Source organism: Tremella mesenterica (genome assembly GCF_000271645.1).
Source record: "Tremella mesenterica DSM 1558 unplaced genomic scaffold TREMEscaffold_5, whole genome shotgun sequence".
Lineage (NCBI taxonomy): Eukaryota > Fungi > Basidiomycota > Tremellomycetes > Tremellales > Tremellaceae > Tremella > Tremella mesenterica.
In genome coordinates, this window is record NW_006711229.1 from 532694 (window position 1) to 559341 (window position 26648).

The 26648-nt window shown below is 46.7% G+C and overlaps 6 protein-coding genes across 6 annotated transcripts; 2 read left to right on the forward strand and 4 right to left on the reverse strand.

Annotated features, from left to right (window-relative positions):
- Window positions 1-14: 14 nt before the first annotated feature.
- Window positions 15-1802, reverse strand: TREMEDRAFT_62234 (uncharacterized protein; the record flags this gene model as incomplete). Its single annotated transcript, XM_007004570.1, has 4 exons — window positions 15-502; window positions 559-783; window positions 1082-1136; window positions 1674-1802. The coding sequence occupies 4 exons, from the start codon at window positions 1800-1802 to the stop codon at window positions 15-17; spliced, it is 897 nt and encodes a 298-aa protein (XP_007004632.1).
- A 696-nt stretch (window positions 1803-2498) lies between these two features.
- On the forward strand, window positions 2499-3988 carry TREMEDRAFT_62235 (uncharacterized protein; the record flags this gene model as incomplete). The annotated part of the gene is made up of 2 exons (XM_007004571.1): window positions 2499-2859; window positions 3570-3988. The coding sequence occupies 2 exons, from the start codon at window positions 2499-2501 to the stop codon at window positions 3986-3988; spliced, it is 780 nt and encodes a 259-aa protein (XP_007004633.1).
- An 8194-nt stretch (window positions 3989-12182) lies between these two features.
- On the reverse strand, window positions 12183-14916 carry TREMEDRAFT_62238 (uncharacterized protein; the record flags this gene model as incomplete). Its single annotated transcript, XM_007004572.1, has 5 exons — window positions 12183-12258; window positions 12573-13913; window positions 13957-14308; window positions 14355-14804; window positions 14856-14916. 5 exons carry the CDS (start codon window positions 14914-14916, stop codon window positions 12183-12185), a joined length of 2280 nt encoding a protein of 759 aa, XP_007004634.1.
- A 2278-nt stretch (window positions 14917-17194) lies between these two features.
- Window positions 17195-18063, forward strand: TREMEDRAFT_62239 (uncharacterized protein; the record flags this gene model as incomplete). Its single annotated transcript, XM_007004573.1, has 2 exons — window positions 17195-17570; window positions 17609-18063. The coding sequence occupies 2 exons, from the start codon at window positions 17195-17197 to the stop codon at window positions 18061-18063; spliced, it is 831 nt and encodes a 276-aa protein (XP_007004635.1).
- Window positions 18064-18707: 644 nt separating this feature from the next.
- On the reverse strand, window positions 18708-20822 carry TREMEDRAFT_62240 (uncharacterized protein; the record flags this gene model as incomplete). Its single annotated transcript, XM_007004574.1, has 6 exons — window positions 18708-19093; window positions 19138-19368; window positions 19523-19547; window positions 19974-20095; window positions 20129-20434; window positions 20603-20822. 6 exons carry the CDS (start codon window positions 20820-20822, stop codon window positions 18708-18710), a joined length of 1290 nt encoding a protein of 429 aa, XP_007004636.1.
- A 602-nt stretch (window positions 20823-21424) lies between these two features.
- On the reverse strand, window positions 21425-26199 carry TREMEDRAFT_62241 (uncharacterized protein; the record flags this gene model as incomplete). Its single annotated transcript, XM_007004575.1, has 11 exons — window positions 21425-21439; window positions 21477-21537; window positions 21580-21772; window positions 21941-22110; window positions 22258-23678; window positions 23825-24601; window positions 24780-25066; window positions 25300-25369; window positions 25439-25497; window positions 25705-26148; window positions 26196-26199. The coding sequence occupies 11 exons, from the start codon at window positions 26197-26199 to the stop codon at window positions 21425-21427; spliced, it is 3501 nt and encodes a 1166-aa protein (XP_007004637.1).
- Between the last annotated feature and the right edge of the window lie 449 nt (window positions 26200-26648).

Below are 26648 nucleotides of genomic sequence, written 5' to 3' on the forward strand. Positions count from 1 at the left end.
TGAACGAGGAGTACTTAGTGCCTCCGAAGACGTCTCTTCCTCCTGTGCTGCGAGCTTGGTGGCATTGACTCAATGACTTCTTCATCATCCCAACTTCTCTTCTCACTTGGTGCCTCACTTGCTTCCCCCATCTCCTCATCCTCTGGCCATTCCTCTTCATTGAATTCCTTGTCTTCAAGTCGGATTATTCGGATAGTATCCATGAGCTGCAAAGTTTCCTCAAGTGATTGTTGGGCAAAAGATTGTAGGGACTCGTTGGTTGGCTGCTCGCCAATGGAATTGACAACGGTATAAAGCTCTTGTAATCCTCTTTGCATATGATTCATAACCTGCTCTGTGTATGGCATGAACGATGCCTGAAAGGTGCCCAACGTGAGAAAGGTTTGATGGAGTTCATTGTAAACTATGGGTAACTGAGCAGCAATGTCAAGGTGTATTGAGAGAATGTCAATGTTGCCATCCCAAATCAAGTCTGTTGCATCATCGGAGGCCAAAATCACATCTGCGGTCAGATTTCTCTCATACATTGGTTTTGCAAGCAAAAAAGAAAACACCAACCAGTGAAGGCTTTTACGGCAACATTACTCTGAGAAGTTTGTTGTGAATATCTGTTGCCCAGTACTGCCAGGGAAAATACAACATCGTCAAGCTCAGACAGGGCCTTATCCCTCTCCAGATCCGTCTGGGCGTGAAACAAAGCTTGTAGAAGCCCCGGAGCAAGTGACGGCCGGTAAAATCTAGTGAACTCTGTCATTATTGTATCATTGGGAGGATTGTGATTGTCTGTGTATGAGCTCATGTCCATGTTGTACTGTCAGATAATGTCAAGAAGTTGGTGTCACAGGACCTAAAAACGCTCATTTATTAGTAATGCTATTTTGCGCCATTTCAATTGAGGTGAGGGAAAACAAAGGAGGTCAACCTGAAACACGTGACAACTGGCCTTCCCGAGCTCGTGAGAGCACGATAGTGTGTCAATGGTCGTCCTCTCGAGACTACAACACTAGAGTCACACGGGGTAATACTATAAAGAAGCCCTGTGCAGAGATATAAATATGAAACATGTACACTTGACACTCACAAACAGACATAAAAGAGAACACAAAGGGTACGAAAGGGTTGCGCACGGGGTTCCCCTACGGCCAGCTTACTGTCCGCAAGTCAACTGCTAGAATGTGGCAGCTAGAGAATCTGATACTCTTGCAGTCTCTGTAACCTTCTACATCATTATAGACTATTCATTACATCACTAGGTCTGTTTCCCACATGCGAAGCCCTATAGCCCATACCTCATTGAGGCTGACTATCTACAATGTCTGCTCCAGGCACCCATCGGGTGACTTATCTGATACTTTGTGCATCCCATACTGAACTATTTTCAATGCTGAAGTTACCAATGTGCATGGTTGAACATCTCTCAACCAGTTTCATACACAATTACTGAGTATCTACATCTCATTTGGGAATCTCCATTCTATCATCCAAATTACCAGGATGACTTAGCAATTCAGGTGGTATCTCCTCTTTTGGTCATGCTCTGAGTCTGACGGCAGCGACCCGAATACTTCCTCATCATTCCAACTTCTCTTTCTACCTTGAGCTGCACTTGGCTCCCTCATTTCCTCGTCTTCTAGCCATGTAGTCCTCTCAAGCTTCTTTTGTGCTTGACTCACCCTGTGACCTTCTACTAATTGTGAAGTGTCCTTCTGAGATTGTAGCGCAAAATTCTGCATTGTCTCAGCAGTTGGCACTTGACCAATTCTAGTGACAAGAGACTGAAGCTCTTGTAGACCGGTTCGCATATAAGTTTGTGTCACGAACTACGTCGTAACATCCCTGACAACCACCATCACCGACCCTCCTTTCACCATCACCGACCTTCCTTTTCACCACCACCAACCTCCACTCGAACCACTGAGACCAACTACGGCGAAGTTACGAGAACCAAGAGGGTATTTGTCACGATAACCCCGCCTAGCGGAGAACTACGGCGAAGTTAGGGGAAGGGAACCGAGGGAGAGCAGAACAGGGGAAGTTAGGCGAAGTTAGTCGAGGTGAGCGGAGTAGGATATCGGGGATACGGCGAGGTACGGCAAAGTTGAACGAAGAGGACTGAGCGTGAGGCAGTGCAGGAGTTGAGGGACGTTCTATGAGAAGAGAGGAGTAGTATAGATAGTTTACAGATCGCTGAACTTCTTCAGCGATCCTTGATTGTTGTCAGTAGTAAAAGACAAATAGAGATAGCTATACATCGAGATACATCGCCATCAATAGAACAAAGCCTTAGTTAGAGTAACTACGCCAAAGTACGCCGTAGTTACACTCCTTTCGACGTCTGCGCCCTCCTGGTTGGGTGAGACATCGACTCAGAAGCGTGAAGTTAGCCGAGGTTCGTCGACCGTCGGTCTATAAGGAAGAAGTTGCTCGACGGCCGTGACAGTATCAAGGATCGCTCTTACCGACGACCCGTGCGAACCTCGGAGAAGTACGAAGATAATATGGAACCGGAAAGGAGAATTACGCGAGGCATGAGTAGGGGTGAAGACAGGATGGAGGATAATGAGAGGAGAGCATTGGAGGAGCTTAGAAGAGCGATGGGACAGGACCTTGGGGTGGAAGATAGCGTAGGGGGGTCAGTTCAAGGAGATGAGTCCGTTCCACCAGTACCTTCTAATCCTCCTACACCTATGGCCGATATTCTCCCACCTATTGGATCCCCAATGGGATCGGATCAAACCCCACGGCCAGAAAACACTGGAAGTGGGACGAACTTCGGAGAAGGAGGGACTCAAGGGGTGATGTTAGCCTTGGTGCAGATGGTGGCAAATATGAACAAGGATATGATGGAGGAGAGGAGGCGTAGGGAGGAGTGGGAGCAAAGAAGGGAAAGGGAGACAGTGGGGTGAATTGCAGAAGGGATATCAGAAGGGGTGAGGTACGCCATGGGACGGCAAACTTCGGCGACTCCAAGCGTAGTTGGGGAACAAAGGAAGGGGATAAAGTTGCCTAACCCGGATTTCTGGAGAGGAGAGCGGAATAAGTTAACCGCTTTTCTGTCTGAGTGCGACGTACATTTCGAGTTAAACTCTCACCTTTTCCCCGACGACACTAAAAAGGTCTTTTTCATGATCTCTCACTTACGCGAAACTCCCCTTCTTGCCGTTCAACCCGATCTATCGAAAAGGCCTCTCCCGGAATACCTCACGGCGCACAACCAGTTCGTCAAGTATCTCAAGACTAACTTCGGCGACCCAGACGAAGAAGGAACTGCAGCCCGACAGCTCAATGATCTCAAACAAACCGGGTCTGCTTCGGATTACTTCTCTGCCTTTCAGCGACATGTGGCGATACTCAAGTGGTCTGATGACGGAAACTTGGTCGATCGGGCTAAGAAAGGTTTAAAATCGCACCTCCTGGATGAAATTGCAAGACATGGCAGATCGTTTGGGACTGTGAAGGAGCTATTGGAGTTTGTAATTCCCTTGGACAACCGCCTGTGGAGGAGACAAGTGGAGAAGGAGGCAGAGAGGCAGAGAGGAGGAGGGAAGGAGGGACAAAGACAACAACAGTGGTAGAGAGTCAGAGGACGGAGAAGAAAGAAGAGAAGAAGTGGGAAAAGGGACAACCTTCGGCGCAGGTTGGTGTCCAAGCGGCCATGACGTCCACGGTGGTAAGGAGTGCGCCGCCGAACATCGACGAAGTTCGCCGAAAATGGCCTAGGCCGAACGCCGACCTGAGGGAGACAAGGAGGAAAGAGGGGAAGTGTACGGAGTGTGGTGAAACAGGACATTGGCTGAAGGAATGTCCTGTAAGGGAGGCTAAGGTTAAGGTTGGACTGTTGCCTCCATGGGGGGAGAAGTTCGGAGAACGTGGTGGAGGATCGGGAGGGAACGCAGTACCTCTCGGACAGAGGAGGAACTTGAATGTGGTTGGAGGAGAAGTAGATTTGGAAGAGGACCAGGGAAAAGAAGAGGACCTGTCGCAGTAGGCGAAGCTCGGCGGGTCCGCCATATTCTCTCGGCCACCATTCCCAAACCCATAAAAGAAACACAGCTGATGGAGCCAGAGGATTGTGAATACAGAAATACACCACTCAGTACCCCTTGTTCATGCAATGTCGATAATCATCTCCCCATCCCTTCCGTTTCCAGAGATCAACCTAAATCGGACATTTTCATTAATGGAATAAAGCTAACTACGCTCTGGGACACTGGAGCTACTTGTTCATATATAAGCCCTAGGGCAGCAGCGAAGATAGGTGTAGAAAAGAGGCGATATCAGGTGAGCGTACCCGTTCACATGTTCGACGGCTCGGTGAGTGTCGCTGGACCCATCACCGAGTTTGTCGAAGTCGGATTTAGTTTGACGAAGGACGCCGAAGTGCGATCTGTTTGTCTCGACGTAACAACGCTCTGCGACGCAGATGTTGTGATAGGGTGGGATTGGATCAGGAAGGAAGGGGTTGTCCTTGATGGAAGAGACAACTCGGTGAAATTTCCCATCCCAGCCCCACCAAGTGCGGCGAAGTTAGCAGCCATAGGGCTGCCGACTCCGACGGACGCGATAGATCTCCGAGACAAAGATGACCAGGATGAACTGAGTCCGGAGGAACAGGAGGAATTGTATCAGGTAGTTCCTGAACAATATCACCTGTTCATTGATGTTTTTAACCCAAGGAAGGGAGGTGAAGAATTACCTCCCTCGAGGGGCTATGATCTGGAGTTTGATCTTAAGGAGGGGGCGAACCTGAAGGTTGCTCCACTCTACTCGCTTGGAGAAGATCAGAGAAGTGCGCTGAGAGACATCCTAGATCGCGAAATATCGGCCGGAAGAATTCAACCCAGTAATTCGCCCTACGGATCACCGATGTTCTTGGTACCGAAGAAAGCAAAAGGTCAATGGCGAATGGTCATTGATTACCGAAAGTTAAACGAGGCAACGATACCCGACGCCTATCCGCTGCCTCTGATCGGTCAGATAACCGAAGAGCTAGGAAAAGCGAGGTATTTCAGCAAGTTAGATCTGATTGGGGCTTATCAACTCCTACGAGTAAAGGAAGGACACGAACACCTGACAGCGTTCAGGACTCAGTACGGTATGTTCGAGTCTCTTGTTGTCCGAGACGGTCTACGAAATGCTCCTGCTGTGTTTCAGCACTTCTTGAATGAAAGTTTTCGAGAGCTGCTGGGAAAAGGAGTAGTTGTCTACATAGATGATATACTCATCTACGGTCAAACATTGGAGGAACTAAGAGGAACTACGGCGAAGGTGTTCGAAGTGCTTCGAAGGTCGAAGTTGTTCGTAAAAGCAAGTAAGTGCGAGTTTGAAAGAGATTCGGTAGTCTTCCTGGGGTTCGTGGTTTCGCGAGAAGGGATTTCTAGTAATCCGGAATACATCGATGCTGTCGTGTCTTTCCCTCGTCCTAAGAACTTGCAAGAGAGCAGAGGATTTATGGGAGTTGTCAGTTATTATCGGCGTTTTGTTCCCAACTTCTCCAGAATTGCTAAACCGATCAATGATCTCACCAGGAAGGATGTACCGTTTGTTTGGGGAGTAGAACAGGAAAGAGCTTTTAAGGAATTAAAGGAGAGGATGTGTAGGGCCCCAGTATTGGCTCACTTTGATCCCTCGTTGAAGACGCTACTACAAACAGATGCGTCGTTCTTCGGCTGGGGTTTCATAATTTCGCAGGTGAACGAGTTGGGACAAGAACACCCGGTGGCTATCGAGTCCGGAGCGTTTCAGGCGGCGCAGTTGAACTACACGGTAGGCGAAAAGGAGTTACTAGCTATTGTTGAAGCCTTCAGGAGAAGGAGACACTTACTACTACAGGTAGAGACTACAGTTCTCACGGACCACTTGAATTTGACATACTGGATGGAACCGAAGCAGTTAAGCCCGAGGCAGGGCAGGTGGGTCGAAGAGCTTTCTAACTTTAGGTTTAAAATGGTGTATCGACCTGGGAAACAAGCTACGCTGCCGGACGGGCTGTCGAGAAGAGCAGACTACCACTCTGGAAAGGGAAGTACTATGGTGCAAGAGAGCAACCTTATTCAAGGCTTGCCGAAGTTCGACGAACTTGACGAGACTAGCTCGGGGTTACAACACCTCCTTCGAGCCTTGCAAGGAACAAAGGAAGTGAGGGAGAACGACCTTATTGATCCCATGGACCTGACAGTTGGGATACAGGAAGACGAAGAGGTGGAGGAAGTTAGAGGAGAGCTATTAGGAGTTATCTGCGCTGAGTGTTCTCATCCGACGTGTCACGATAATGTACAGGAACCAGCATCGATAACCGAACTACGTCGTAGTTCGCGATCTCCCTTAATACTTCGTGGCGGATGGACCCCAAGGGGTTTCCTCACATTCGACAACCGCACATACGTGCCGAACTACGCCGATGCTCGACTGAAGGTCATGAAGATGCGACACGATTCACCCTTGGCTGGCCATCCAGGCTCAGCGAAAACCCTTGAACTAGTCCTGAGGGATTATGTCTGGGTTGGAGTAAGGAAGGATGTCGAAGATTATGTTGCTGGATGCGCGGTATGTCAGAGAGCAAAGACTAACAGGCAGAAACCTCATGGAGAGCTTAAACCGCTGGAGGTGGCTACGAAACCTTGGTCCAGTATCTCGATGGATTTTATTGAAGAACTCCCGAATTCCCATGGGTATAATTCGATACTGGTAGTAGTGGACCGATTGACCAAATGGGCGGTTTTTATCCCAACTACGACGAAGTTGACCGCAGCTGGGCTATCAGAGCTGATAATGGACTATGTGGTGGCTCAGCATGGGTTACCGGAGAACATAGTGTCGGACAGGGGATCGAAGTTTACCTCGAAGTTTTGGAAGAACTTGACCGATAGTCTCGGGATAAGACTACATCTCTCTACGGCGTATCATCCACAGACTGATGGACAGACTGAACGAACAAATCAATCCCTTGAACTATACCTTAGAATCTTCACTTCTTATCAGCAAAACGACTGGTCAAAGCTGCTTGCTCGAGCGAGCTTCGCTTATAACAACACCCACCATTCTGCGATAAACAAAACACCATTTTATGCAAACTATGGATACCATCCCCGTTGGGCTGAAGAGATCAAGGCTAGCGAGGTCGAAGTACCCGCTGCTACAATGGTAGTGAAGGACCTGACCGAGATACATAAAGAATGTATTGAGGGGATTGAGAGGGCTAATGAGAAGTACGCCGAAGGGTACAATAGGAAACACCGAACTACGCCGAACTTCGTGGAAGGTGAATTAGTGATGCTGTCATTGGAAAACATCAAGACTAAAAGACCAATGAAGAAGTTAGATGTGAAGCAAAGTGGGCCGTACAAGGTAGTACGGCAGGTAGGTTCTCATGCTTGTAAATTAGAGTTATCCTACCCAGCCGTCCGCTCGCGTCCGGACGTCGTCCGCCACGAAGTCACGTGACACCCCCCTTTTTGCCCATAGCGTCCGAGGTCCCGTCCTTGTAACCGCGGTTACAGGAATTACACCATACAAACAGCCGCGGTTACAGACCTCCGCGGGTTCCTGAGTGTGAAAAAAGGGTTACAATGAACAATGCAACGTTATTTTCACTATCTGCAACTGTCTTTCATTCATTTCAGCTCTCTACCACCTGCTTTTGCTTTATTCAACTACACAATGTCTCGTCAAAACCGTCTTAACGCTACTATACATGATGAGATTGCAGATTGTTGGAATACGTCAGATAATTGGCGTGAAGACTTTGGGGAACTTGAGAAAATGAGTAATGCTTCCTCAACACAAGCTCATTACCAAGTACGCATACGAAGATGGCAAGAATGGTGTCAAAGAATGAAGTTTAGCACCGGGTACGTGACTTTGTATGAGTTGGCCGACGTCGGCCGGCGGCGGATTGCTTGATGGGGCAAAGTAGGAACGATCAAAAGATGCTAATTGTTCCAGAGATACGGTTACGCCAGAGTACGCCCTTAGATGGATATATACGCAAGTGTTATTTTATCCCAATAATCGTACAGATACAAGCAAAAGGCAACGTCAAAGTACACCTGAGCAAGCAGAGACATCAATTGCTGGAGCAAGAGAAGCAAGTTCTGATTTGCTGCCCGCATACTCAATTGAAGATGTTGAAACTAGTCTTGATACGTTAGAGGAAAGTCAACTACGAGCTTTGGATGTAGTTGAAGACCTAACTCGAGGAGGAAAAGTTACAACGACAGCTAGGGAAAGTGGTGTGTTCACTCGCTGCCTTTAACATAAAGCGTTTGCTAAATGCCAGTTTTGTTGAAGCTTAGCCGAATGACGCAAAGTTTAGCGTCAATCAAACTCCATGTAGCTGCCCTGGTCAGTCTATGGAAACAGCAAAAATACAAAGGCATGAACAGCCATCCCCATCCGCGCTCGGCAGCAATGAAAAGCCTTTTGCTAGTCTTACGCCGAGTAGATGAACAAACCAAAAGAGAAATGTTCATCGATAAAACAAGTAGTAAGTAGGCACAGCTAAGGGCCTAATTAATCATTAGATACGATTTTTGACGGATATCAAAGTAGAAAACAAATTGAGGATTGCTTCAGTGCTTACGTCTCTCGAAATACTGAGCAAGGCCTTCGTGATGCTGTTGCTCACGCCCTAGGCCTGTATGTGCTCTACCGGGGCGATAATCAACGAGGCATGGAACTTTCAGACTTGGCTTACACTGTGTGGGATAACGAGGGACCAACACCCATGTTAGTTGTTGTGTGCGTCAGTAGACGTGTAAAGGTTAACAAGCATGGAAAAGTAGAGTATTCGGGGTTGATACGCAACAAAGACGTTTTTATGTGTCCTGTGGGTATCTTAGCAGTTTACTTGTTTGCTCGGTGAGTGAATGTCAGCCGACGTCGGCCGACGTCGGTTTAGCTAAACTAATATGCGTGTTAACTCAGTTAGATTTCAGGCCGGCAGCCTTGGAGACAATGGATTTCCCAACCTTGCTTCTCGTGAGACGTGGTACAACGATAAACTCCTCCAACATTCGATATATTCCCGTACAGATCAACTCACGTATAAAGCACAATATGATTCAATTACTCAGGCTCTTAAAAGCGCTCAAGTTAATACGGGAAAGAAGACACATATCAATAGAGCCGGAGGAGCTCAGCTGGCCGAAAGTGAAGGTGTATCAGCTCAAGATATTGCGCGTGCAGGCCATTGGAATCAAGATGTTTTGGAAAATGTCTATCTGGGTCATATGCCTCGTTCAGTATTACGTGCATTGGCCGGGTTTAAGCCTTATGGAAGCCAAGACTACTACCTTCCGCGTGATATTCCTGTACCGGACACTCTACAAAGAATGGTATTTCCCTCGCTTGAAAAATGGTAAGCAAATCTCGTCTGTAAAAGCATTGCTCATGCAAAGGGAAATGGATCTTTCCTTACGGCAAGGTGACGCTATAGACAGACAGGCTATGACGTTTGTTCAGCTCTTGAAACACCTTCGTAAGGTATTCTTTCAAGACATCTGCGCCTGGCGTCAAAAATACCCCGAGCTGTACCTTTGGTCGCATTCCCTGTTTCAAAATGATGAATTCAAGCAATGGGAAGCTTGTTATTTTGACACATGCTCTCTTCGTACAAATAGTCACGATCGTAGGCTAGCTGAAGCCATGCCACAACTTGCATCAACCCTCTCGGCGCATTTCATGAAGCAAACACAAGATAGTAGCGAAATTCATCATAAATTGTCGTCTTTGATCACAACCGCTCAAAATCAAGACGTATCATTGAACCTTAACCAGCAGCAGCTATCTCGGATCCTTGTCGCTTTAAGCCAGCCGATTACCCTACCTAGTATCCTTCAAGGAATTGAAATCACGGCAGGTGAAACACCCGTGCAATCAGAAACAACATCTCGCGCCCTGCAAGCAACGGTGATGCTTGAAAACATTCCTACATCAAGTACAGCAGCAGAAGGTACAGCTTTACCTCCATCAACCATAGTAAATCAACCTAGAGCTGTCTTGACGCCTTTCAGCCTGCTACGAACTTTACGGACCGTAAATCAGGTTTGGGAAGAATATACCACCGGCTTAAACGGCAAACCGTCTGCTAAAATGATGTACGAAAATCCTCAGCATCATTGGGGCGTTGGCGGTGACACAGAGCGGAGGTTTTGGAACCGACGTCTAGTCATTATCAATCAGATCAAGTTAATGGCTCAGACACGATCAATTACGGAAGACGAGGCTGCTAGGGATCTTGATGCGTTTCGTGTTCGACAGCGTCCTTCGTCGCTTAATGCTTTACATGACACACTGAAAGGTATGTCTGAGAGAGAAAAATTACGCCTCTAAAGCTATAACAATGCAAGAAAACCGACGTCGGCCGACGTCGGCCAATGATGGTCCGTTGCAATCATAGTTACCCTCAAAGGATGATGTCAAACTGTTTCATTGCAATCCCGAGCAACAAATGTTGCAGGGCGTCGTTGGTTGAACAATTTTCTACACAGAAAGTGTAAACAAGTGTACACACAACGAGGATGTATTAAGTGTAATGTCGTAGCTCTTAGCCCACCATTCTTCAACTTTTCTCGTCAATTCAAACTCAGCTATAGCATCAAAATGTCAGATACACCACCTACACCTAAAGTACCTCCTCCAACGCCCAAGCGGTACGCAAACAAGGGAAGTCGTCGCAACGACACCTCTCCAGAAAAGGGAGGATCAGCAGTCGATGAATTTCTTTCAACAACAGTATTGAGTACGTTAGAACCTTTTGTCGAGTCATTGACAGTATCTAATTAGCAGGTGCGTATGAACCGTTCGAATGGGTGCCGGGAACGAAATTCAATCGTCGTGTTTTTCCTCAGGATAGCTCAAAGACATTGGCTTTACTGCCAAACACCTTGAAAGGCGAAGTGTGGGCTATACCACCGAATAAAGAGTTAGAAATAGTGAGCTTGAACTTCTGATGTTAAACTCGACCAGAACAATGCTTATCAATGAACTTAGGTCAAGCGGCACCGTCTGGCGCACAATATCGTGTGTGGCCCCCAATCTGTGATCCGTTCCGGCGTGGCAATGTGTTCACATTGTCAAAATCGAATTACTCGCGATGATGCCGTATCCTTTGGCTGCATAACCGTCAGTGAGAGGGCACAATCAAGCTGTGCTGAGTGCCGTGCAAGAGGAACGAGCAATTGTGATTTTGGGAAGAATGTATTAGAAGAAGAAATCCTAGATGCGTCATTGGCCTCTAACCTTGTTGCCAAGCTCGAAGGATTAGAAGCAATCGTCAGTGGTTTTGGTAAGTACCAGTTAACAATTGTGTGCTATGCTAAATGAAAAGCGGCAATTGATACCTTGATTCCGCCTCAGGTGATTTTGTCTGCTTTAGGTCCGCTTACTCGCGACGGGCATGCACTTGTCAAGCAGCTTAATGCTGCCGTAGCTGCTAATGTCTTCGACACCGACGATCCCTCCTTACGTCGTCGCCGTACCGCGGTCAACCTTCTTCCATCGCCGGTGTTGGAACACGGACAACTTACAGGACTCAGTGCGGGCTGGAACGATGGAGGTATGTCTTTTATCACTCATTATTGTATACAGCACTGACATTAGATATCACGATGGATGACGCTGCGAATAAAGAGCTGAATACCGATCCTGCTGCTGCGGCTGCTACATCCGGTCCTGCGCGGAACTTACGATCGCAACGCAAACCTTCTCAGACTTTTGAACAACGTCTTCGATCTGCTCAAGTCTCCGGAAAGCGAGGGAAGTCTCGTCAGATCTCAGAAAGTAGTCGCTTGTCAACTCCCAACGATTTAGATCGTCAAACGTCGAACGCGAGTGGATCAGGTGCCGGGGTGTCCGACAAGAATACGAATGACAATGATCAAACCATGTTAGATCTGCTGGATGAAACTGGGGGTTAACTTTGTAGCAAATAGTCAATCAATGTATGCACATGTCATGACTGCCTCATTATTACATGCAAAGGTCGAAGACTTTCAGTGATTGCATGAAGCAAACAATGTTGATTGTTGAAATTGAAAGTCAATCGTAAAAAGCGATCGTAGGCCGACGTCGGCCGACGCCGGCTCACGTGGCACGGAAGATTTGGTTACACCGGACGGGCCCGGACGGCCCATATGGACCCCGTCCGGTCCCTATTGGCCCTGAGGTCGTGTAACCATTAGTTACCAGGAACGATGGCAGGTATCCATGATGTATTCCATGTCTCCTTGCTTCGCCCCTATCACCCTCCAATATTTCCTGGTCAGCAAGCTGAACCACCTGGCCCAGTGGAAGTAGATAACATAGGAGAATCATGGGAAGTAAAGGATATTGTGGACTCGAGAGTAAATAAGAGGTCAGGAAAGTTAGAGTATCTAGTAGAATGGTTAGGCTACGAGGGCTCTGACGACGCAGTATCATGGGAACCAGTAGAGAATGTGGACGGAGCTAATGACATATTGGCGAAGTTCCACGAACTTCACCCGGATAAGCCGATGAAAGGACGAGTGGTAAGATCACGAACGAGGAAGTAATTCATACAACTGGTACAACATTAGCTAAGTACAACTCACTGCTGCGAACTTCCTCCCTGTTCCTCGTTCCCCGGTGCAGGACCACCCCCAGAACTACTCTCAGTAACCTTCGGTGCCACCGTCCGTCGGAGGGCTCGAGTCTCCTTCCATGCTGTGTTAAAGGCGAGAATGTGAGCGGAGTGGAGAGCAGGATCACGAGCGAGACTCAGACTAGGTGATTTCCACAACTGACGAAGTGCCCTAAGGCAGTCTGCGGGAAGAGTTAGGATATCGAGGAAAGCACCATCCTGAGAACTGAGTCGAGCTGGTTGAGATGGTTTTAACCAGTCCAGTGTAGGGGGGAGCATATACTCAGTGGGGTTCAGGAGGTAGGGAGAGTCAAAGAGGTTGCGGTAGAAGTCGCTCATGTCCGTTGTGAGCTCTCGGGAGACTCTAGCTAACTCAGTTCGCCCTAATGGCCCTATGTCGGAGGAGTTCACAAGGGTTGCCATTGTCCAAGAGAGAGTATTCATCGCGGAGACCAACTTCACGCAATATTCGACGAGCTTCGCCGTATCTCGTCTATTGGCTTGTAATTGAGTGGTTAAACCAATAATGACGGAACGGAAGGTGGCTAGCTGTTTGTCCTCCTCTGGTATCCGAGGATCGAGAGCGATAGTGGGGTGGTCGAGGGAAGGAGGGATTTCCTCTGGTAGCTGAGTACTTTCGTTTTCCACCACAGCCGGTTCGAACTGGACAGCTTTCTTCTTCTTGCCTTTCCCTTTCGAAGATTTCGGAGGAGTTTTCACGGGAGGGGCAGGAGTTGAAAGCCCAGAAGCAGGAGGAACAGATGGTTGACGGCTTCGGGTCCCAAGGGCAGGAGGGAGACTTAGAGGAGACTCCTCTTGAGTTGACACAGGAGTAGGACGGCTCCTGGTGGGACGAGACGGACCGGCAGAAGGGGTAGCCGGGAGACGAGATGGGCCAGCCATAGGTGTCGAGGGCTGGAGGGAGGCGGAAGGAGCACGGCGAGGCGCGCGACGAGACGAACCTGCCGAAGGGGTAGCAGGGAGACGAGACGGTCCGGCCACGGGAGAGTTAGGCGGGCGACGGACGCCGGGTGACGGCGAGGTGGGGCCAGGAGAGGAGAAGTTCGCCGAAGGAGAGCGCGAAGGATAGTTTCCGTCTTGGGCTGTGGGGAGACGGCGGCGAACAGCGGCGGACGGAGTGTAGGGGGGACCGAGGGGAGCAGAAGGTCTAGGAGGAATATCCCGAGCGGTGTTGGGGGGACAGAACGAGCAGGGGCCAGAAGTGCAAGAGGCACAACGGGACCCGCGATTATGAGGTTTGACCGGTCGTAGACACGGCCATTTCGCTCTCCCATACGTGATAATTTCACGGCTACTGATCAGCAGATGTATAAACTTCTAGGGAAGGAACCTACCGACATCTATCACACGACTCATCGATACTGGCGACCTCCCATCGCTCCCTTTCATCGATAAACAACTTCCATAGCCTATCCTGTTCTCGCAACGATGCCTTGCGAGCACTCCCTGGCTCGTGGGAAGGGGAGGGAAACAATTCAGCCTGTCCTGTAGAGGATCGAGGGGTCTCTTTGACCCGTTTCGCCGAAGGAGGGGTTACTTCGTCGTGGGCGGAAGGGGAACGGCAACGTTTCTCGGCTTTAATCTCAGCCAAAGCATCCATCTTCTCCTGATACGCAACCCGTTTCTTCCCGAAAGAAGTCTGGAGCCGTACGCGGAATTCGGGAGACCCCTCATTATCACGAACAGCTACATGTCAGCACTTACGAGCAGGGTATATGACAAGAGGACATACGGCTTAACTTTTCCAACTCCGACATCCAAGTTTCTCTATCCTCAAACAGCGCCGGATCACCGAGATCAACACTGAGGATTTCCTCATCTTCATCGACCTCACCCATCTCATCATCGTCATCTGCACCACCCGTCTCACCATCATCAACCAACACACCCGTCTCTGCACCACGACGAACACCAACCACCTCCTCATCACCATCCATCTCTTCATCATCATCGTCGATTTCCACCACAGTAGCGGACTGACCCGAAGCTTGCAAAGGGCCAACAGGAGCAGGTCTGACCTCCTGTTGGCCAGAGGAGAGAGGGGTCGTAACCGCAGCAGGGGACGCGGGGGCAGAAGGAACTGCAGCAGAAGCTGCAGCAGCAGAAGGCGAGCCATCGGTGATGGCTAAGGCTCCAAAGCCCATAGACGACACTTGGCGGGGAGAGTTCCCCTGCTGAGCGACTAAGACAATCAGCGACAGAAGTAGCTTATAGAGAGTACAAGTAGACTTACGGACAGCGGCGAAGCGATCTGCAAAAAATTTATGGGCATTGAGCTCCGGACGAGAAGACATTTTGTTGAAATATATCAAATTGATATGTTTGGTAAGGTAAAGACTGGAAATCAATAGACGATGATAGTACGATTTAGGATTAGTCCTGGGAAAGAAGAAGAAGTGGGCCGAAGTACTGAGTATTTAGTATAACTGACATGGCTACTCGTCGTCAGGGCGCTGGTAACTTCGCATAACAAGGTGTCTCAGCAACAACAAACACCATGACGACGATCAAAATTCCCACGCTACGTGTCTCACATTCATATAAGTTAGGGATACGCTGACGAACGTCGACGAGGTTTGTTGTACCCCAAATCCTCTGTCTCACTTACAAGGTAACTACCACAGGGTAACAACAAGCAACCACGATGAACTTCGACGAAGTTTACTGTCCGTTTAACAACGAACCATGGTATCATCTACCAACAACTGTTATATGACCAATTGTGTTTCCTGTAACCTGCTGAGTGTCCTTTTCTTCATTACATGCATACAAAGCTCACGAGGACGTTCGCGCCTAAGGAGGGGGCGACTGTCACGAACTACGTCGTAACATCCCTGACAACCACCACCACCGACCCTCCTTTCACCATCACCGACCTTCCTTTTCACCACCACCAACCTCCACTCGAACCACTGAGACCAACTACGGCGAAGTTACGAGAACCAAGAGGGTATTTGTCACGATAACCCCGCCTAGCGGAGAACTACGGCGAAGTTAGGGGAAGGGAACCGAGGGAGAGCAGAACAGGGGAAGTTAGGCGAAGTTAGTCGAGGTGAGCGGAGTAGGATATCGGGGATACGGCGAGGTACGGCAAAGTTGAACGAAGAGGACTGAGCGTGAGGCAGTGCAGGAGTTGAGGGACGTTCTATGAGAAGAGAGGAGTAGTATAGATAGTTTACAGATCGCTGAACTTCTTCAGCGATCCTTGATTGTTGTCAGTAGTAAAAGACAAATAGAGATAGCTATACATCGAGATACATCGCCATCAATAGAACAAAGCCTTAGTTAGAGTAACTATGCCAAAGTACGCCGTAGTTACACTCCTTTCGACGTCTGCGCCCTCCTGGTTGGGTGAGACATCGACTCAGAAGCGTGAAGTTAGCCGAGGTTCGTCGACCGTCGGTCTATAAGGAAGAAGTTGCTCGACGGCCGTGACAGTTTGTGCCTTTTCTCCTGATGGTACATCATATGGATACATGAATGGCTGAAATGGCTCAACTCCTTGTTGCTCCATAGACCTGAAGGTTTCATGAAGACGATCATATATTTTGGGCAATTGAAAACCAACATCAAGGGGGATCAAGAGCGACATGGGGTCACAGTCCCATAAAAAACCTGCTACACTTGACTTAGCCGTCAGAGCACCTACATATAGTCAGTTCTGACATTGACATTGTGTTGGTGGTGAATTGAGAGAGATCACTGACAACAAAAGGAGTAGACGCTATCCGTGTTGGTAATTGTGTCAATTTGTGGAGGGCATTTGTCACTCAACTGAGCCAATGAGAATAGAACATTATCAAGTTCTCTCAAAGCGGCATGTCTTGTGGCCTTTGGCGCCTCAATCATTGCTTGAAAAAGTCCTGGAGTCAATGAAGGTTTGTAAAAGGTGGTGAATCCTGTCATCGGTGTCCCGCAGGAAGACTGGTCATTGGTTTGTGTGTATGAGCTCATCTTAACTTGCAATTGGGAGGGATTATCAATAAGGAGAAACAGATAGGGAGAAACAAACAGGCTGAGCCCTTTAAATGTGTTTTCTCAAATATCTCACATGATGTGACCTACATCTACCCAGGGGAAGGGGTATGAAGGATCTCTGTTCAAAATCCGTAACAACCAAGCTCTGCTTACATGCTTACCTTTCTAAACATGTGGGAGCACGACATCGCACGAATGATATGTGGTCGGAGATGACATGATATCACGTCAACTGCGTATCGCTGACAAGCAGTTCGTACGGAGCCTCCTTTGTGGAATCTGGGACCACTGCACATCCGACTCGAGATAGATAAAGTCGAACAAGGATAACACCCTGCTATAGTGTTTTCCATGGCGCTGAGACCTGACAGTCAATGCGCGGGTACTCAGCCACTCCGCGCAATTGGTGGACACTTTCATGTGTACGGTGCAGTATAACATCCTTGGTCAAGATCACTGTTGAAGTAGTTGACAAGTCTCTGAAAGCTCCCAAACAGGAAGACACCATTACTAAACACATAAAATCACAATTCCTTTATCTCTCCCAAATGATACCAAATGACTACATGTGTGTCATATTGTTATGTCCTCAAAATGACATCAAACAAATCGGCGACTGAAAGAACGCTCTTTGTTTCGATATTCTCCTCACCTTCAGATCTCCCAGCTTCAAATCGCCCTCACAACACACCACCTGAGATTCAAGATAGTTTACAACTACTCAATCTTATCATGGAACAGACCAACCAGGAAGAGACATACAAGGAGGACTCTACGATGGTTCAACATCCACACACAGGTCTTGAACCCTTCTCCGTTTTCTCTCTCTTTTCCAGTATTGGTCTTAAGGTAGCGCGCGCGACCACAAGAACAGAGAAATTGATTCTTCTGAGCAGGATGGATGAAATGTCCTTTGCAATCAGTACATTAGCAAAGCTCTTTCCTTCGGCATGTCATCAACAGATTCCCTGTAAGTTTTACATACATGACCATGATGCTGATATCTAGGGGAATTAGAGAACTCCTTGAGCAGATTCATATGCTTGGTGAAGGGAGGCAGCAGGCATTATACCCTGCCTTCCCCATACTTGTCAAGCCTTGGGGGATCTGTTCAAGCACTTCATTCAACCATAGCCAGCATCAATAACAGTGGTTTCGGATGGAGATGGGCTTTGAGAGATCTATTAAATAAACAGACTCCCGATTCATGTACTCCTGAACTTGCCACAAGGGTTCATGTAGTATACGAAGAAGCATTGCAAGAAGTTGATATGGCGGCTTTCATGTTGGAGACCATGTGCGAGACCTGTGGGGATGAGATGGGAACTTTGATTTGGAAGACTGTTGGATATGGAGTTGAGAACGAGGTGAAAAAGGCAATTGAGGCAGATCAGGTTGGTATCCGAGCAGTTTCGACGTCAGCGGGGATCAAGACCTACCAAGAGGGAATGAGACGTGTCTGACATGATGCTGAACTTTCTACTTTGTATCTCTGCCCTACTGATGCTACTTATGCTGCCTCAGACCTTCATGCATGCTTCAAGACTCACATTGTAATGTCATGATCAGGGAGGGAGTTCACAGTCTTAAACCGTCCTGAAAAGCCACATATGAACTCTACTTAGAAGATTCAATCTTGATATAAGTGCCAGTTGTATCACTCATATCCCAGCAAGTGTTGCAAGGACAGGCAAGACATGGGGCGCTTTCTTTAAACTCATCAATCGTACTTGTGTACATACATAAAAGTTGAACCATCCGATGTTCCGTGCGCATCGGACCGCGGTCGCCTTGTCATGAGACCAAGCCACCTCGGAAACGATTTCTTCTTCTCATACCTTCATGAAAACGCATGTACAGTAGGAGATCTTCTGTGAAATAATGTTACAAGTGAAGTGACCTGGTTGGTCATGAAGGCAAAGTCTAAGACACTGAACCACCAGACACCTTCATATTGTTATTCCCAATTAATCTAACAGTCCTGTCATCCCTCGTCGATCGATGATCTAACCTTCGGTCAATCCGTATTGTACTCGTAAACCATCCCTTCCCTGGCGGATGCCTGACTAACATTCCCCTCTTCTTAGAGTAGGTCCAAAGTAGTATCTTACTCTTTGCTCATAAGCCGAATGATCCGACCTTCCCACCGAATCCCGTCCTGCGCCCAATACCATGTTCCCCATTCATCCCCGTTTGTCTCACATGAGTTCCTGAGTGAAGCACAAGACGCTCTGACTTCTTCCATAGCCTTATCATGAACCTCATAGACATCAAGAGCAGATTGGAGCGTACTCGAATATGGGGCTAGTTCATTCAGTCGATGATCGAGGGCTTGGGGCCAGCCGGAAGGAGCGGTATTCAAAGTATTCACCGAAATTTCGAGATCTTGTACGAATGGCTCGATCTCGGGCAGATTCATAGCTTCCATTCTAAAATAGGATGGTCCTACTTCTTGAAGAATGGTAAACGGGCTTACTGTAGTTTGTAGTGACCCTAAATAAATCAGCTTACAAAAATGGAAGGAGGTAGAAGCTTACAGGACAATAGCCGGGTTTCCATGTTGGTGGAAAACTTTCCTAGAGCTATTATAGATCCACGCATCTTTTCCATCTCGGCAAGAAGAGAATTCAGTTCTTGTCTTGTGATATTTTGTACAATCTGACTTGTGGTTTGTGGGAAAAGTGAGAAGATTGAGAACGACTGGAGTTGAGGATGAACGGCTCTCGTAGGCGCGGGAATAACCGTAAGGTCATATTCCGACGAAGCCACTGATTGGTCAGGGGTAGGATAGCTCATCACAGTGGAAATACCAGTATGGGTTGAAATGAGTAGTGAAGATGTTGTTTCTTTATGACAGTTTTGGGCAACAGTTAAGAAGTGTAGGACAAGAAAATAGTAAATCAAGACTTGGAGATATCTGACAATATGGATGCCTCATATATCCTGTCTACATATGTCAGTGATCACCAGGCAATACGACCAAAAATGAGCGCTCATCACGCAATTTGGAAAGTCAAAGGATCAGTCGATAGCTTGGGAAACAAGTAGAAGAAACATGTTTCATACTTTCTCCCCTAACTTGCATGCACAAATTGCAGACCTGTCAAAACTCCTCTTGTTGTCTCAAGTGTATCAAGAACAGGCAGGACTTAGTTGTTTTGTACAATAGGTTTCACCCTACAGTGTATCACTACTGAGACCCAGAACAAGATTGCCTCTTTTTTGTCATCCTACAAGTCTCTCTCTACCTGGTCTGTTATTCTTCACCTGTACTTTGCATCACACAGAGCGACCTATCGAGTATGGTCCATACAATACCAAGTACAAACTCACCCGTTTTTACAGTCATACAGGGAAATCTTCCTCAACTCACATCCATCATCTCAACATCCATCTCGTCTTCATTCCACATATCAACATCCTCATCATCTCTCGAAACAACTTCACAAACCTTTTCTTCCAAATCATAACCCCATTGTGCCCAATTCGCACATCCTACAGAATCACCAAACATTTCACATGACTTACTCAGCTGACAAATAGTTTGTCTTAATTCCTTCAAAGCATCTTCTTCATACCACCAAACTCTCCATGCTTCATCTTCACTGATTGCCCCTGGATCATTTGACATTTTTCGAAGACGAGTTTGAAATTCAGTCTTTGTATCTTCACCATTACTCCTAGCCCAATGACCGTTTTGAGTGACACTGTTGATTGTTTTCTCTATGTTATTTAGGAATGTTGGAAGATGAGTGAGATATGATCCATCAATGTTGTAGTCTTCCCCATGAGGTGGTTCAATTTCAGAAAAATTTGTCATGTTAAGCAATAACCCTTAAAGTCAGCATTGAGACTGATGATGCACTGTGAGCTTCATCCAGGAGGTCAATCTTTCAAAGTCTGATATCATAGAAAGTGAATTGGATGTGGCTTGATAGAGCACAATGACCAGGTGTAGGATCACAGGGATGAAGTATTGAAGTAAGTGGGGTATCTACTCACAAGAAATTCCTTTATCTTTCTTGACCTCGGACAATCTTCCAAGAATCGAAAGACTCTCTCGATATTCGTCCATAACTTCCAATAGATCCTTCTGTTCTTCTCTTGATTCTGTCAAGATTTTGCAGGCTGTTTCAGGGAAGAGTCCAAAGGCCGAGAACCCCAATACGGTAGGTGGTTTCTCTGTTTTATTCGTTTTCTCAGTTGTCTCAGAAGCGGACATGGTGAAAATTGGTTGATATCTTTTGGTCTTGATTCAAATGTACACTTCGTATTGTTGATACTTTGCTGGTGATAGTGTTTGTTGATACTTTGCTGGTGATAATATTTGTTGATAGTTTGCTTGTGATAGATAGTATATGTCAGTGTGGTAAGCAGGCTTGGTCAACTGGATGTTACACACAGGGAAGGGTAGAGCGATGAAAGTAGAGATTGAATGTGAAGTCAGAATTCAAAATGATGACTGAATTTGAAAGATTGAAGTGGAAGGCCAATTTGAAGGACATGTATGAAGGTCACATGTCCGTACTAGGGTATCAAGGAGGTAAAGTGAAAGGAATGAACAACACATCTGACGTATGAGATGGGGCGGGTGTTCAATCGCTCACCTTTTAAAGGGATGAAGTATTGAAAGGAGCCTCTGACAGAATGTTTCACGAACGATTCGTTTCAATGTCGTCACGGCGTCAATGACCAGGATCAAATCGGAGAATGTCAAGACCAAACAAATACTGCATGATGCAATCGACTAGAGATGTATAAGTAAGATTCACAGATGATTTGGCTATTATGACATTTTGCTAATTGGCAGAATTGTGGTACAGATCATATCTTCTCATACTACTCGTCAGCTTCTTATCATTTCGTTTAGACTCACAAAACATAGATAAGCACTAGAAGCTAGAACTTCAGCCTCCTCAGCTCTTCGGATTTCAGTACTGTAATGTCAGGTTTGTTTCAGAGGGAAGATGAGGACATACTCGGAGCAGTAACACCATATACGGTTATCCTCTTTCAAAGCTGATTCATTTTTAGGAGTTGAAGAGATGGACAACCTATTCAAATCGTCTATTGGAGGTTCATCCGACTTTGAAGAAAACATTTTGTCGGGGTCGACGAGACAGTAGGCAATGTAATGACCACCGATCATTGTTCCGAGATGGACGACCACGGCTGAAGATTATTAAGAGTTCACTGAAGTATGGCGCTTGTAAGTGATTGGTATAGATATGAGAGACCGAGGGAAGGAAATGCCTGGTGGAAGTACCATTATAAGAAGCTAAGAAAAAATTTCGGTCGGAGGATGTAAAAACGTATGGTGAATCAAGGGGACACACTCACCATACAACCTGTACATGACCGGCTCTAGTTTTGGTCCCGCTTCCGACGTCCAGTCCATGTAAGGTGCCCTTGGTCCCGCCGTAGTCTGAACAATCTTGTAGTCGCTTCTGTTTGGTGCGAGGAACGGAGCGAGGTCCAATTTAGGGGGGAAAGAGATGAAGTCGTCCACCCTGATGATGAGCGTGATAACAAGGAAACGAGACCAAACGTAGACAGTGCCGTGTGAGATGACAAGCAGACAGTGAGAGATAGACCAAGAAGGCGAGTTAAGGGAGCGATTATGGAATATGATAGTAGAGAGAAAAGCATGAACTCACTTTTTCAAATCCGTAAAACTATAGAACATACTCCCTTTATGTGTCTGTTTGAACCTCTTCCAATGAAAAACCAAAACTTCTGGTGCTGTCGCTATCAAATACCTTTTGAAAGCCCTTCTCATAACATAATGAGAACTCTTCTTCTTCCCCGGTAATTTCGGTTTCAAACCTGGTGATATCAATGGGATCGCTGCCGTCGTAATTGGTTCTTCATCGGAAGAGAAATCGGAACATGATAACCCATCAGAGTCCGCATCGGTAGTATCAACCGTTTGTGTTCGTACGAGACTTGGATCGTCTGATGGTCGTCTGTTAGGGTTAGAACTTGATATTGATGTTCTTGGAGGGATTGAAGAATTTGATGTGATGGAAGTGACTGGAGTAATGGAGTTATTGGATGTGATCGACAAGTCGGAAGGATCAGGAGAAGCGGTTTTGGGAATTGGGTTCGTTGAAACTTCATAATGCTTTCTTAACGGTGAAGGAGATCTTAAAAGTTTAGAACCTTGAGAAGATAAAGATTTTGAACGTCCGATGAGATCTGATGTATTGGGATTTGTTACGGACCCTGCAGGAAGAGATTCATCGGAAAAAGAAGGTGAAGAAAGAATCGATATTGCAGGAGGAGGTAAACGAGAAGTTGAGATTATTGGTGAAATTTCTAATGATCTTTCATCTTCTTCAGGAACAGTAGCTTCATGTCTACCACTTCTTTTTTTCGATAACGCTTTTTTCAATTTCCAGCATTTTTTACAAGCAAATGCGTTTTCTCCTTCTAATACTTCAACAGCTGTGAAATCGCTCAACGCATCTATCAATCCTGATTCCGGTGGTATCACATGTTCGCCATTATGAGCTGCACGTAATCGAGCTAGTGGATCGGCATGTTCTGATCCACGAGGAGGAGTGAGTATACGTGCTATATATGCCGCTTGAGCAGGTGTTGGACCTTGTGGTTTTAAAGGAGGAGAGTTGGATGGATTTGAAGGAGGAGGTACAGTGTGATATTGAGGAGAAATGATTTCTGGAGTTGGTGAAGTAATGACGGAATTCGAAGTTCCAGGACGTAATTTATCTTTTTTTCTGAATGAGAAAGATGTTTTGGGTTTTAATCCTCCAAATGTTTTAGATCCACTTCTTCCAAGTTGACCACTTTCAGGACGGTCGACATGATCTAAACTTCTTCGACGATCGTCCAAGTTGAATCGGACACGTTCAGAGTCGGATAGTTCGGTATCGGATACTACGGCTTTAGGTAATGAAACAGAGAAGGGGTCACCATGACCGCCAAGTTGATGAGTGGTGGGATGTTTGTGACCAAAACCAAAGGCGGCTATGAAACGATCACGTTTACGTGGTTTAGGATCATCACTTTTCAGAGAGAGGGAAATGTCAAGGAAGCCTTCGTATGTGTGTGATACCTGAACGTAAGCTCAAAAATCAGTATGACCAGAGGTCATCCTGCTCTTCCCGGATGTGCGAAGACAGTATCCATCGAGGAGGGAAGGATGTGAGAAGCAATTTGCGGGTGGTTTATGGTGAGAGGGACTGTGGAAAGATTACATACCCCTTTACACTTCTCACAAACAATTATACTTGCCAAATACCCTCCAAACAAAGCATCAACAAAAGGTATCAAACTCTTTCCCCCTTCTCCCTTCTCCACTCTTCCTCCCCCACTAGAATCGCCAGGTTGTTTCCTCCCTTGACCTATCGAAAACCCATTCATCATATCCGGAGCTCTCAACAACCTCTGATTTTCCTCTTTCAATTCCGACATAGTAGAAAAGAAAGGTTGTTCCGTTCCCAAAGGCGAATTCTGTCCTGAACCTTCCGGACTTGGTAAAGGACTTTGTATTGGACTGGTCGTTATACTTCCAGGTATAACTTTTCTTTTATGTTTCCCTTGCGTAATGTCATTGATAGGAATTGAACCTGACTTCTCTTGAAGCTTTTTGATCACATCTTTCTCTTCCATTTCCATTGAATCTAATAAATGTCGTAATAATTCTTGAGCATCTTGTTGACTGACATCATCGTATTGATCGTATTTAGAGGATATGGCACGTAAAAGAGGTTTGAGACTCATATTTCTACCAGGATCCATTTCGTGGATTCCGGAAGTACCCCCTCCTGCATCTTTCAAACTCCAGGCTTTTTGTAGAGACGAGAGGAAAGCTCGGGTGATAGGTAGCAGAGGATACAGGTCGGGTTCGTTGGCTAACGGATGAAATACAGGTAGGTTCGAAGCGGATAGGATCGGTGGGGGAAGGGATGGAAGAGGCCGTAAGGAGGAAGAAGGATCTTGAGATAAGAGAGATATCAATGGTCGGGTGGCGCTTAGCTGGAAGAAAGATCAGCATGTGAAAGTTTCCATGTTGTGGCCGATGTTTCCCTCATCACATGTCTCAGGGTGATGTACACAGGGTTAAATCATTACCTACTGCATACCTCGGAAGTGAATCACAAGAGAAGGACTAAAGGTATAATGGGGCAGAGTGGTAAAAGACGAAAAGACTGACAGCTTGAAATGTTGAATTGAGGAAACAAGTGTTATGTTCGTTGATGATCCCGATAGGCTTCAATTCCCTCTTGGAAGCATCACTCAAGGAGGACTTGCTTGACTGCTCCGACGAGCTCATCCCCCCTTCTCTCTCCTCGGCATGGAGAGGCCAAGTGGTCATGAGTGATGTAGGATTGGTAGAGGAATGCCAAGATGTGGTAGGAGAAACGACATTTGTGGTGGGGTTTACGCGCTCTTTCGGCCGGAACCGAAATCCGAACAAGATCCACATTTTTGGGGTTGTACCTTTAAGGTTTGCTTTCATCCTACATATATGTACATTGAATACAAAATTCTCCCTTAATCATGTCACGATGATTGAATCTCCATCTTTTACTGAAAAGGGACGTGTACAATCGAAAGAGAGATTACTCCATATGGTAAGAGAAACACAACTCCCCCTCAAACTTGATCTTCGGCTGCGGCGCGGTCAGCATACAAACTCGAGATTGATATGGGGCGTGACGGAATGGACTCACATGTTAGAATACCTTTCTTTACCAACTCTTCGGCTGTTGGACGTTGAGCAAGACCTTCATTTAGTTTATCCTACTTCATCAGCCTGGTCATTGGAATAAGCTATCAAAGACGATATAAGGCGAGCAGGAAGAGACAAACTTTCATCATGGCTCCTTCAAGAGCTGCTTTCTTTCCAGCTAAAGCATCTCCAGGTTCACCTATTTGTCAGTTCATGACCTCATGTATGACGTGTGACATATGATGCTCCTCCACACTCGACAGATACTCAAAGTAAATCAAGTCATACCTTGCTCACTACCCAGTGTATCGATCCAACAGCGCATGACGCCAATATGCGAAAGATAAAGTGTGAAAATGGGACTTCAATATTTGTGAAACAAGTTGATAACGATGAGTCGACCCACCCTTTAAAATGCCCTTCTCTTGTAACTCATTCGCACTCGCCCTCTGCGCGAATAATTTATCCATCTTTTGCACATCCTTTTCGTTCGTCGGACTCAAATCCCCGCTCTCATCCACCGTCCCTCCCGTTTCGATGGCAGCAACAGCAGGAGCAGGAACTATAGTAGGAGCGATCATATGGGCTTGTTTGTGGGCTTGACCGGCCAAAGCGGTGGCTTGAGTACCGACGTTGGTTGCCATGTTGGAAGCTTGAGTACCAACGTTTGAGGCGAGGTGTGAAGCTTGTGTACCGACGTTGGAGGCGATGGATCCAGCTTGAGCTTGAATATTTTTAGCCGTTTCGGAATTAGCAGCTTGAGAAACGGAAGCGGCTGCTTGATTGACCAGGTTGACAGTGGTGTTCAAGGTGCTGGTGGCGGCTGATTGGACTTGGCCGAGGATGTTGGCTGGGGGGTTAGCCTGTTCCGAGGGTTGTAAACTGCTGAAAACTTACACATGACGAGATGATATATCTGTTGTATTATGAGTAGCTAGCGGACGAGTATGAGTGGGTACGATGTATGAAGTTGAGTATGGAATATGGAGTAATACGGAGTATGGGGAGGGAGGGCTGGTTGAATGAGAGTGAGTGGGTGGTGGGTCCAAGCTCACCACTGACGTCATAGTGTGCCACGTGGCATATCCTCGCTGTCCACTCACTTCCACCTTTACAAGAGCTTCGAAGCCGACTATGGTAGTGAACAACCATGCATCTACTCAGCTTACCATTTGTGACCAAACTCTCCTCCAGATTATGTACTCTACTCTGAGCTTATACCGCTTAATGCAGAGGATCAATCCCCGTTGATTTAGTGTTGTTGTATCATGCACCAAGGGGAAAGTGCCACATGCCACACATAGATTTACTCCCGTTTCACACTTCCTTTCTCCCTCACCTCCCCTCTTT